A 12,050-nucleotide genomic window follows, 5' to 3' on the forward strand; every position below is an offset into this window, starting at 1 on the left:
TTTGGGGTTAGGGATGCTGTTTATCCCTCCTGTCCCATGGAACAGAAAACAGCTTGGAAAGCATCTTGTAAAGTGAAGTGTAAATGTAAATGGACAGTATATTTTTAAAATACTCATTATTTATACAGAATTGACATATAGAATATACTTGGAAACTATTTTTGTTTGTAAAAGTTTTGATATGTGGCCAGGTGCCGGTGGCTCATGCCAGTCATCCTAGCTACTTTGGGAGGCTGAGATCAGGAGGATTGCAGTTTGAGGCCAGCCTGGTCAAATAGTTCAAGAGACCCCATCTCCCAAATAATCAGAGCAACATGGACTGGAAACATGGCTTAAGTGGTAGAGCACTTTTTTTGTAAGCATAAAGCCCTGAGTTCAAACCTCAGTCCTGCTAATAAAAAAAATTTTTTTTTAAATGTTAACAGTTTCCTTTCTGGGATGATTGTAATTCTAAAGTTGACTTATTTCATAATGATTCATTAGCTGTTACTCAAGTAACTTGAGTGACCAAAACAAAATTGTTTAGCCTATGAATTTGATTCAGGATAGGAAACCTACATATGATTATAATCTGTGTACTTTTTTTTCCAAGGGGGAAAAGTATGTTTTTACTCACATACTATTTTGTCATGTTTTAGAGGTTGAAGCTCATTATGAACTGGGGTTTGAAGAAGCACTTGCTTTTGGAATTTGCTGTTAATTTCCCCCAGAGAAATTCAAGAGCCACACGGTTATTCTGTGGCCTAGTTTGGTTTTAAGTGGTGAGTGGAACGTGCTGTGTTGGGGGCTCTGCAAGGCATTCAGGTGACAGAGCCTACCTCAAAGTATCCTGTTCATAGCTGGACCTGATGCTGAGGACAGCTTGCTCTGCATGTTGTCTGTAGTGTCTTCACTGTGTTCATCACTGTTGCTTAACATCTAGAGAACTGGGCAACTTCGAAGCAGCCACCGAGAGCTTTCAGAAGGCCCTGCTGCTCAACCAGAACCATGTGCAGACCCTGCAGCTTCGGGGGCTGATGCTGTACCACCATGGCAGCCTGCAGGAGGCCCTCAAGAACTTCAAGGTGAGTCTCCGTCAGCAGGAAGCACTGTAAAGGCAGTTCCTGGGCTGTTCCTGAGAGCTCAGCAAGGTGAGCAGAGAAGGGGGCCTCAGATGCTGTGAGCACTCCACAGAAGAAAGAAGGGGAAGGCTGGCTGCCTCATCCTCCAGACCAGCAGACGTGTGTGACCTGGCTGGGCCTGGGGAGATTTTCCCATCCCAGATTCAAGAATAAAATGTTGCAAAGTTGTTTTAGACTGCACTGATACTGATAGAATGTCTGTCCTTCCATGCCCAGCGCTGCCTGCAGCTGGAGCCTTACAACGAAGTGTGCCAGTATATGAAAGGGCTCAGCCACGTCGCCATGGGACAGTTTTATGAAGGGATTAAAGCACAAACAAAAGTTATGCTCAATAACCCTCTCCCTGGCCAGAAGGCTAGCCCAGAGTACCTGAAGGTGAAATATCTCCGAGGTAAGTCAGAAAATTGCAGTCATTGACTTTCAAGCTCCAAGCTCCAGAAATCCCACCGCTTGACTCTTGTGCTCCATAGGAGACAGAGTCCCTGTTCTCTTGTAATTATATCCTTACTAATGTTTAGGATATCCTTTTAGAGTGCTTATATTTAGATAACAACTTGTTCCAAAGTGTTTGTGTGGCAACTGGCTATAAAAGTGGTTCTTCAGGGCTGTTTGGGTGGTGAGATCTCCCGTCCTGTCTGCAGAGTACTCTCGGTATCTTCACGCACACCTCGACACCCCTCTCACTGAGTACAGTGTGGACGTGGATCTGCCGGGAAGCTTTAAGGACCACTGGGCCAAAAACCTGCCTTTCCTCATAGATGACTACGAGGAACAACCTGGCCTGCAGCCCCACATAAAGTAAGAGTTTCAGGTTGGGACTTTTTCTTTCCTGGCGTTTAGGCTGTAAGTTCATCTTGCTATTTCGATTTTTGTTTGCTCTTTTGAGATAGGCTCTCGCCATGTAGGCCAGGCTAGCCTCAGACTTGCCATCCCCCTGCCTTAGCCTGCTGAGTGCTGGGATTATAGGCGTTCATTCTGAGAGGGCTTTCTGTGTTTCTGTTTAGTTTCTTTTTGGAGTTTGCATGTCTTCAACTATTTCTTCTGTGTATAAAGTACCTTGAAACTTACTTATGGATATTTCTTTCCTGCTAGCCTTCCCTTCCCTTCCCTGCTAATTTTGGACAACCTTCAAACCTGAGATGTACTCACACTTGCTAGCAATCATTGATTTTTTTTTTTTAACCACGTTACTTTGGAAACAAATTCTTTAACATTTTGAAGGTTTAAAATTATACTGCTGGGTAGCTACTCCTGTAATTTGAAAAACACAGATATGCCAAAGGGCTCTTACACAAAACAATTAGATCCAGAGGAGAAGCTAATTCCTGGAGTCTAGCAATGCCTCAGAATTTGAGAAATTTCTGAAGTCTAATTTTTCTCTTCTCTAAAAAAGAAAGAAAAAGGGAGGAAGGAGGAGGCTCAAACTAGTGTGGTGCACTGCAAGCACCACTCCAAGGAAAGAAGTGTCCTGGAGAGGTGCCCTTAGCAGCTGCTGCCATGGATAGTGGGAAGCTGTGGCCAGAGGTATACCCAGGCTGGAGGCAGTCCCCAGATCTCAACAGAAGCAAATGCAAATTCTTCCTCTGGAGAGGAAAGCTGTACCACCTGGGGCCCCCAGTATCCCATAGATCAAGGTCATTGGTAGAAGAATCAACGATCAAGACCACTGCAACCACAAATGAGAATCATTGAAACCGCAGCTTGCAAACTTAGATCTCAGTGACTTTGGATATGGGAATCATTGAATACAGATGAAAGGCAACTCCAACAGAAATGTTTATGAAGAAGCTGAAAGAAGTCATATATGTGAAGAAATGAGACCATCAGTAACTAGTTACTTTTTTTTTTTTTTTTGGCAGTATTGGAGTTTTGATCTCAGGGCTTTGTGCTTGCTAGGCAGATGGTCTGCCACTTGAGACATACTGTCAGCCCTTTTTGATTTAGTCATTTTTTTGAATAAGGTCTCCCAGCCTGGACCACTGTTCTCCTATTAACACTCCCTGTAGCTGGGATGGCAGCAATGCATCCCAGTTTTTTACTGGTCAAGATGGGCTCTTGTGAACTTTTTGAGCTGATCTTGAACCAAGGTCCTCCCAGGCTTCACCACCTGAGTAGCTAGGATTATAGGTGTGAGCCACTCTATCCAGTTGAGCAGATGGATTTTTAAAACTAAAAAGTTTGAGGAATAGAAAATGTGGTCATTGAAATAAAGAACTTACCAGGTAGACTATGTAGCAGACAAGCCATGGGTGAGAGAAAACCAGCCAGCTGGAAGGTGGTGCAGCAGAGCTGTCCAGGAAGCAGCACAGGGAGCCAAGGAGTTGGAAAGCAAGAGGGAGGGGACCCAGAGGATCTGAGAAGGCCTGGTGGGTTCCAGGTCTTAGAAGGGGAATGAGAAGCAGTTCTTAAGAAAATTCCCACAACTAATGAATCATGTAAATCTACTTTTTTTTTTTTTAAAGGCAGGGTAAATGAATACAGTTCCACAACTGAATGCATTGTAGGCAGGTAGAGCATGAAAATCTTGAAAGTAGAAAGACAGATGCGCCCTTGTGGAAACTTGGGGTCAGTAGTAAACCTGCTGTGAACCTCTCAGCATTTCCATGGGCAGCCAAAAGGCAGCAGAAGTCCACCTTCAACAGCTTTCAGCCTAGAATTCTGCACCCACCACAGCTACCTTGAAAGAATAAAGACCAAATGAACATGTACCCCCAGATAAGGCAAACTGAGTTAACGGGCAGGTGACATTCACTAGGGAACTTCTAATGCATGAATTAACGAGGAAAATAATTACCCCCAGAAGTGAGGCTTATATAAGGAGAAGAAATTGATAAGCTTGGTAAATTGTTAAATATAATAAGCATTGTCTCAATAAAATACTATCTAATCATGGGCTTGTTGGGGTATTTAAAAAAAAAAAAAAGAAGTAGGGCTGGTGGAGTGGGTCAAGTGATAGTGTGCCTGCATAGCAAGCATGTGGCCCTGAGTTCAATCCCTAGTACCACAAAAAAAAAAAAAAAAAAGGCAGATGTAAAATACTGATTAAAAAAGCAATAAAGTTGGGGGATAATGAATTAAGGTATTCTGAGGGAAGGTGGGTTAAATGTTACATTAAGACTTTTAAAATCCTAGCTACTCAGGAGGCAGAGATTGGGAGGATCATGGTTAAATGTCAGCCTGGGCAAAAGTTCACAAGACCCCATTTCAACCAATGGTGGGGTACCATGGTACATGCCTATAATCCCATCTACACCAGGAAGCACAAATAGGAGGATCGTGGTCCAGGCCAAGCTGGGCATAAAGTGAGACCCCATCTCAAAAACAGCCACACAGAAAGGGCTGGAGGACTGGCTCAAATGGCAGAACGCCTGCCTGGCCAGCACAAGGCCCTGAGCTCAACTCTGAGTACCACCAATATATAAACAGACAAACAAATAAGGTAAGAAATAAGTAGGAGGTAGGTGCTGGTGGCTCTCGTGTGGCTGAGATCAGGAGGATCGTGGTTCAAGGAAGCATGGGCAAATATTCTTGAGGCCCTGTCTCCAAAATAACCAGAGCAAAATGGACAGCAGTGTGGATCACATTCTGGGCGGGGCAGCAGGACAGTTGAAATTGTGTCACACTGCTCAGAACAGAGGCGATTTAAAACTTACAGATTGTTTTTCTGGAATTTTCCATTTGTTTTTAGACTGCAGGGTAACAAATCACAAGTGGGGAGCTATGGCAAGTGGGGAGAAATGCTGCATTATTTATGACTTGACTGCTTCTCCACACTAATCGCAGCTTTAGTACAGTGCTGTTCAGTCCCAGCAGTCTTCTGAGCAGCTTGTTGACTTAATTCTGTGAACCTTGTGGAAGAACAAAGGGCCAAGAGTAATCAAGACACATCCACAGATGGTGGTGCTTGGAAGGGAAGGTCCTTGTCTTCTAGATAGCAGGTTTTAAGACTAAGATAACCTGGAGCAAAGACCCCAAGGCTGAGAGGCCCTGATGCAGGCGGAGGGAGCAGCATGGACAGCCTGAGAGGAGAGAATGCTTAGACCAGTGAGGGACTCAGAGGCCATGGAGTGGCCAGCCTGGCCACCTGTGGATGAAGGGAAGGAGGCTGCTTTAATGGCCGAGATGTCAGTTCATTGCTAGACAGTGAACGTCTTCAGTAGGAATGACAAGACAAATTCAGGAGAACATACGACTTATGGCTTTAAGATACAGAAGGTTAGTCAGGTGCCTGTGGCTCACACCTGTAATCCTAGCTACTTAGGAGGCTGAGATCTGGAGGACTGCAGTTCAAGGCCAGCCTGGGCAGAGAGTTTTGAGAAACCCCATCTCCAAAATAAGCAGAGCAAAATGGACCAGAGATGTGGCTCAAGCAGTAGAGCACCTGCTTTACAAGTGCTAAACCCTGCGTTTTTAAGTCCCACCAAAGATACAGAAGGATTTCTTAATCAAGGTGCACAAAGCAGAGACCTGAGACAAAAAGGTTGAATTGGACGCCACGGAACTTAAGAACTTCAGAACTTGTGTTCAGTAATCCCCATGGGGAGTGAAAAGATGCACGAGGATGGCGTGAAGGTACTTGCACCCTGCATACCTGACCAAGAAGTGGTACACACTGCAAGCTAAGTTGACCAATAGCAAAGTGTGCAAGAGACATGAACAGGTAATTTCACTAAGGGGGATCCTGGGTGGCCAACAGATATGGAAAGAACTTTAGTTCATAAATTAAGACCACGTGAAGCTTTTCACATACTAAATGACCAGGTAGTACAAAGCCTGCCGATGGTCACCTTGGTCAGAAGGAGGGTCCTGGGGAACTGTTGATGCCTCTGGTGAAAGCTCACATCATCATCACTTCTATGTGAGCATCCCCATGTTCTGTATCTGTGCATCTTCAGCAGAGAGTCTTGACCTGGACACATGTCTGCCAGGAGACCTGGATAAGACTATGACAGCCATATTGGTCACTGGAGGCCAGACCAAATGCCCATCAAAGAAATGATAAGAGAACAGACAAACAAGAGTCTGCCACATAGCAGTATGAATTAACCTTGAAACGTGGAGGTGTCAGCGCGGGATGCAGCAGGTCAGCAGGTTCACAGTCGTGTTGCATTGGGTGTCCCAAAGCTCCTGAGGAAAATGACAGGATATATTGTTTAGGGATATACATCTGTAACAAACTGCAAATCAGCAAGAGAAGTAGGAGCACAAAATTTCCATTCAGTTACCTCTGCTGGGAGGCAGGAAGGAGGCTGGGCAAGATAGTGAGGTGGGCACTTTTCCATGTCTGAATTATTAGATAATCAAAAATAGAAAAAGCAAAGTTGATTGCTCAAAGAGGCTGGGTGCGTTCTCTGCTTCCCTTTTGAGAAATAGCCCTGAACCAAAGCAGAAGGTGACAGTGTCCTTGGGAAGGCCTGCCTGCAGGGTGGCCCTCAGTGGGCATCTGGGAACCTGGATTTCCGGAGGCTTCCCACTCTTCTCACACTGATGAGAGTAGCTCACTGCACCTAAACTGCGCCTGCTTTCCTTCTGAGTGTCCGGAAGTTGGGAAACCCTGGGTGCCGAGTCAGTGTGCCCTTGGCGGGGAGCATCCTGGTGCTGTCACAGCTCGCTGTAGTGGACTCGGCACTCCTGTAGTACTCCCTGGGGAGGACTCCGGGAGCTTGTACCTGGTTTCTTCTGAGCTTCGTCCCATGCCTTTATCCTTTGCTGACTGTGTTTTTCCAGAATGAAAAATCACAGCTGTCAGTCCAACTGTGTGCTAAGTCCTCTGAGCCCTCCTGGTGAACTATGGAGCCTGAGGGTGGTGTTGGGTACCCCAGAGCACCCCATAAGTTAGAACTGCAATGTTGACTTGAGAGGCTTGAGGCAGGAGGATTATAAGTCCAGGCCAGCCTGTGAGACTTTGCCTTAAAAGAAAAACCAAAAATAAATAAAATAAAACAATTGAGGTGTTTGCTATAAAGCTTCAAGCAGGTTGGCAGCTGAACAACAGTAGTTACATGCACCATTCCATAGGTCCACCTTCTGTGATGCAGCCTTCAGGGGGCGGGATAGGTGACAAAGTGTTGGGATCTGGTTGCTTGTTAAAAAAGGCAGTGCACCTAGGTATGTGCTCTGGAGAAATTTACAAAGAAAAATCCCAGTAAGAAGTGTACTTTGGAGCCAAGCACAGTGGCTCACTCTTGTAATCCTAACTACTTGGGAGGCTGAGATCAGGAGGATTGAGGGATGGGGCCAGCCCGGGCAAAACCCATCTCAACAAATCAAGTGTGGTAGTATGTGTCTATAATCCCAGATACAAGGAAGGCGTAAGTAGGAGGATTGTGGTCTGAGGCCAGCCCTGGACAAAAGCATCAGACCCGAGATGAGAAATAATCTAATGCAAAAGGGGCTGGTGGAGTGCCTGCCTTGCAGGCATGAGGCCCTGAGTTCAAACCCTATGACTACCACACACACACAAAAATTGCACATTGGTTGTCAGTGTTACTAGCCAGTAACAATAGCAACTGTGCACATGGTTTAATACACAGTTCTCTTTTACTTTGCACGTGGCTGGAGGCAAAGCACTGAGTAAGGATTATGTGGTCGTGGATGTCTTCAAGAGTTTTCCAGGGGAGGTGAGGTGAGGGAGTGATTGCTGTCCAGGTGAAGTTGACCTCCCAGGTGTGTGATGGAGTCCTTAACCGTGCATACCGTGCCTCTTCCAGGGATGTGCTGCATCAGAATTTTGAGAGCTACAAGCCTGAAGTGCAGGAGCTGATCTGTGTGGCTGATCGTTTGGGGTCACTGATGCAGTATGAAACGCCTGGCTTCCTACCCAATAAGAGGATCCACAGAGGTAACTGGAGACTGTCTGGAAACGGGGTAGGCCACACCATTATCACCATGCTCACAGAGCAGAAATGTGTGCTCGCAGTAAGCTCTGAAAGACCACTCCTCCTTCAGCCCTGGCCTTTTGCCCTGGCCTTCGTACAGATCTCAGGTCCTTACCATAGGTCAGGCAGCTGATTACCGGAGGGAGGAGGAATGCCAACCTCTGCTTGCCCTAGTAAGGTCAGAGCTGAGAGTATCATCAGGCTGAAAGGCACCTGGGGTCTTGCTGTACCTCTAGCACTTGTGGTTCTGTAGGCAGGAACTCCTGGGGGGTCCCTGAAACCTGGCCCTGTGGAGCTCTGGCAACCTCTGTGTCCGCATTTCTCTCCCCAGCCATGGGCTTGGCAGCCCTGGAAGTCATGCAGGCTGTGCAGCGCACGTGGACCAACTCGAAGGTGCGCATGAACGGGAAGACGCGGCTGATGCAGTGGAGGGACATGTTTGACATCGCCGTGAAGTGGAGAAGGTAGCTACGCGCCCAAAGTCTTGCTTCAGATAATGCACCACTTTCCTCTCCAGGCTTTGAACCTGTTTTCTTACTCACAGTGGGTCCTTTGTAGGTCGTCCCCACCCCCTGCCCCAATTTGCCACATCTGTATCGCTGGCATCTGTCTAGTTGATTGCTGCTACATTTCCAGGCCCCTGAGTGAATGCCCTGCCTCAGAGGAAGCAGTCTCTGAAGGGGCACCCCTTACCTGGGCCTGTAGAGTGCAGGCCCCTCTGGAGTCTGAAAGGCATGTGCTCTGCTAATAAGCCTTGACTGACCTCTGACCTGGCCCAGCCAGAACATCTGTTTGGAGTTTGCCTACTTGTATGCTATTTCTAGTGGTCAGAGCTAGCAAGTGCTTTACCTCACTTCACGAAGACTCATTTGTGTTTGGTTTTGAATGCTCTGGACATGCCTGGACTAGATCTCAGCATTCACAAGCTCTGTTTTACAGGATCGCTGACCCGGATCAGCCTGTGCTGTGGCTGGATCAGATGCCAGTGCGAAGTCTTAGCAGAGGCTTTAACAACCACATCAATTTAATCAGGTATGAGCCTTTTGTCATCTTTCCTCAGAGGAGGGACCTGGCTGGTCACTGGGGTGGCTCCCTGGATGAGTCAGGTGCGCTGAGAGCTTCTCTGTTGGCAAGTTGGCGTGTGGCCAGATGTCTGCCTCTTCCCTCCCTTCACCTTCTGAGCTGCCCTCTGGGTAAGTACTGAGCAGCACTGCACACTGCCAGCGTCAGGGAGACCCACCTTGCTGTCCTGTCTGCTAGTGAACTTCATTTTTGATAACATTTATGAATGTGACTTTATCTCACATCTAAAATGCTTCCAGCTCCAGAAACCTGAATCAACAAAATGATATTCTGTATAATTTTGGCATCTAGATTTAGGTTTTAATGGAAATATCACTTGTATATTTATTTTTTTTAATTTAATAAATAATTTAATGAATATATTTCCTCCTTTTAATTTGTATCTGCCTGTTTCTCAAGGCATAATTTTTGGCATTTCTAGCCATGCTGAGCACTAGCTGTAACTGAAGGCCACCGTTTATCAGTCCTGTGCTGTGCTGCCTGGTAGTGATGTGTCAGGGCTGCAGCAGGGAAGCAGAGACCCTTGACTTCAGTGAGCTCTGCCTTGTGTGCAGTGCTAAGCACAAGAGTAGTTCTGATGCAGGTTCCCTGGGAGCAGAGAAGGGGTGCCTAGCCTGCCCTTCAGCACAGGAAAGGGGTGTATCAACTGTCAGGAGATAAGGGATGGACCCATGGGTGAGTTAGGCATGGCCAGGAGTCTGTGACTCCTTATGGCTGTGACCAGTATGCAGCTGAGGGACTGTCAGGAATTGAGTCTAAAAAGATAGGCAGCAGCTCCATTTCCCATGCCAAGGGATTTTTCTTTCTGAGGACGGTGACCAGCTGCTCAGGGATGGTGAACATGGGCAGATTGGCACATTTGGATGGTCACTTGGGCGGCCAACCAAATGAACAGATTAGTCAGCAACCGTGGGGGCCAGGGAAGAGGACTGAAAGCTGAGATGGAGTACAAAGGCCCTGGAAGCCATGTGGCAGTGAGTCAGTGAGGAAGAGGACCCAGGTGATGGGTTAGGAATGTTGGATTGTGTGGTATCTGAGGAACGCTGCCTGGCTTCCAGCCCAGCTCCGTGACAGTCCCAGCTGGGCTGATAGCACCAGGACAGCAAGTAGTGGCCATGTTGGGGGCAGGGGGAGGAGGAGTGCTGTGGAGGGAATGATCTCCTGTTTGACAGTTGGGATCTGCCTGGAGGCTGGGGTGCCTGTGGGGAGCCCGGGAGTGAGGTCCTTGGAGCTGCTGGATGTGCCCTGTGGCAACAGTATTGTGGAGGAGTCTAAAGAGCATGGCAGGAGTGTGAGGAACCTGACAGTTGGAGTGGGCAGAGGAAGGAAGGTGTCTAGAGCACTAGGAGGAGCCAAGGGTGTGATGGCAGGTCCTAGGAGAAATATGGGTCTCGCAGAGGCAGTTGACATAAGAGTCGCAGCTCTGTGTGAACCCTGGGGGCTGTCCTTTCGGCTGGTACATCTGGAGCCACGTAGAGCCCTTCCTGCAGACAAGCAGGCTAGCAGCCTGCAAAGATGGTACCTTGCCTGGCACCCATCGAGTGAACAGGGCGTTTCCTAGACTCTCCTGACCACGCTATATCAAAGCTCTCATTGTTCTACTTGACTGAAGTTAGATGTTGCTTGGAAATACTCTGTTGTAAAAAGATTTTTTTTGGTGGGGAGGGAAGGAAGAGACAGGTCTTACTACCCCAGGCTAGTGTCAGACTCACAATCCTCCTGCCTCTGCCTCCTGAGTACTGGGATTACAGGTGTGGACCACCACACCTGGCTAATTATATTATTTTATATATATTTTTGCCTTACAGGGGTCAAGTGATTAACATGAGGTATCTGGAATATTTTGAGAAAATACTTCATTTTATTAAAGATAGAATTCTTGTTTACCATGGGTAAGCATTCCATTCTGTCCTTCCTAGTAATGGGTGGTGTGTTATATTTGTGAAATGTGAAAAATTGTAAGCCCACTAGAGACTAAACAAACTAGACTAAATGTTTTCAGCACTTAGAACTGCAAAGCTGCTCACAGTCCCCACCCACACCCTTCAAATGACTCTGGGAACCCTTGGGCCTCAGCTGGACACTTAGTACTGCGTGGTTTTTAGTCTCTTTCCTCCTCCAGCTTATCATTAGGGAGTTCAGCTTTGGGTGGTGAAAGGTCACCGACTAAAAAGGATATTGGTATAAGAACCTCCAAGATACTTTCACTGAGCAGCTTCAGGAAGAAAAACAGGCGTCCTTCTAATTGTGAGTTGGGAGAAGGAGAATCAAGCTTTCATGGCAGACGCCACTCCTGTGCTTGGGGACATGAACGCTGGCTGTCCCACCAGCTCCACCCTCTGGAGGGGCTGCCATTTCCATATTCTCATGTGCAGTCCAGCACTCGTTAAGATTAAACCACCTGGCCATTTAGAACCTCAAACGGCCTGCTGTTTGAACTCAGTTGTCCCTTGCTACTTGCAGGGGACTGCAGGGCCCCAGCAGACACCACAATCCCAGTGCCCAGGTCCCTTCCATAAAGTGCCACAAAATTTGCAGAAACCTACATGCTTCAAATCATTTCTGGATTCCTCGCAACCCTAATGCAATGTGCGTGTCAATGCTGGATAGGTGGTTGTGATCCTGCTGTTTGTGGAAAGTCTGTGCAGGCTCAGGACACACTGTCTCTTACGTTACTGTGATCAGTTTGGCTCACCGTGGATGTGGAGCTTAAGGAGACAGCATCTTGAACTTCTCGTAATTAAGCTTATATCACGGTTAGCTGTCACGATTCTGCACTGGTCTCAGCACCACCCCCCCGCCATTCTCTCTTGTAGAGCTAATAACCCCAAGGGACTGCTGGAAGTCAGAGAAGCTCTAGAGAAGGTGCACAAGGTCGAGGACCTGCTTCCAATTATGAAGGTAAGTTTATCATCAGAACACAGGAGGAAAGCCAACAGCACTTTCTTTGAAAAAGAGCTCATCAAAT

At 47.1% G+C, this 12,050-nt stretch overlaps 1 protein-coding gene across 7 annotated transcripts in view; it reads left to right on the forward strand.

Annotated features, from left to right (window-relative positions):
* The window catches only part of Ttc13 (tetratricopeptide repeat domain 13), a 61,926-nt gene that overhangs the window by 36,772 nt on the left and 13,104 nt on the right, over window positions 1-12,050 (forward strand). For all 7 annotated transcript variants that reach the window (XM_074056884.1, XM_074056885.1, XM_074056886.1 and 4 more), the window contains 8 exons: window positions 923-1,064; window positions 1,338-1,512; window positions 1,763-1,919; window positions 7,832-7,962; window positions 8,331-8,463; window positions 8,939-9,031; window positions 10,891-10,974; window positions 11,899-11,983. In XM_074056884.1, coding sequence (XP_073912985.1) covers window positions 923-1,064; window positions 1,338-1,512; window positions 1,763-1,919; window positions 7,832-7,962; window positions 8,331-8,463; window positions 8,939-9,031; window positions 10,891-10,974; window positions 11,899-11,983 — 1,000 coding nt within the window. The remainder of the gene's footprint in view (window positions 1-922; window positions 1,065-1,337; window positions 1,513-1,762; window positions 1,920-7,831; window positions 7,963-8,330; window positions 8,464-8,938; window positions 9,032-10,890; window positions 10,975-11,898; window positions 11,984-12,050) is intronic.

This window comes from Castor canadensis, chromosome 15, assembly GCF_047511655.1.
Source record: "Castor canadensis chromosome 15, mCasCan1.hap1v2, whole genome shotgun sequence".
Taxonomy (NCBI): Eukaryota; Metazoa; Chordata; class Mammalia; order Rodentia; family Castoridae; genus Castor; species Castor canadensis.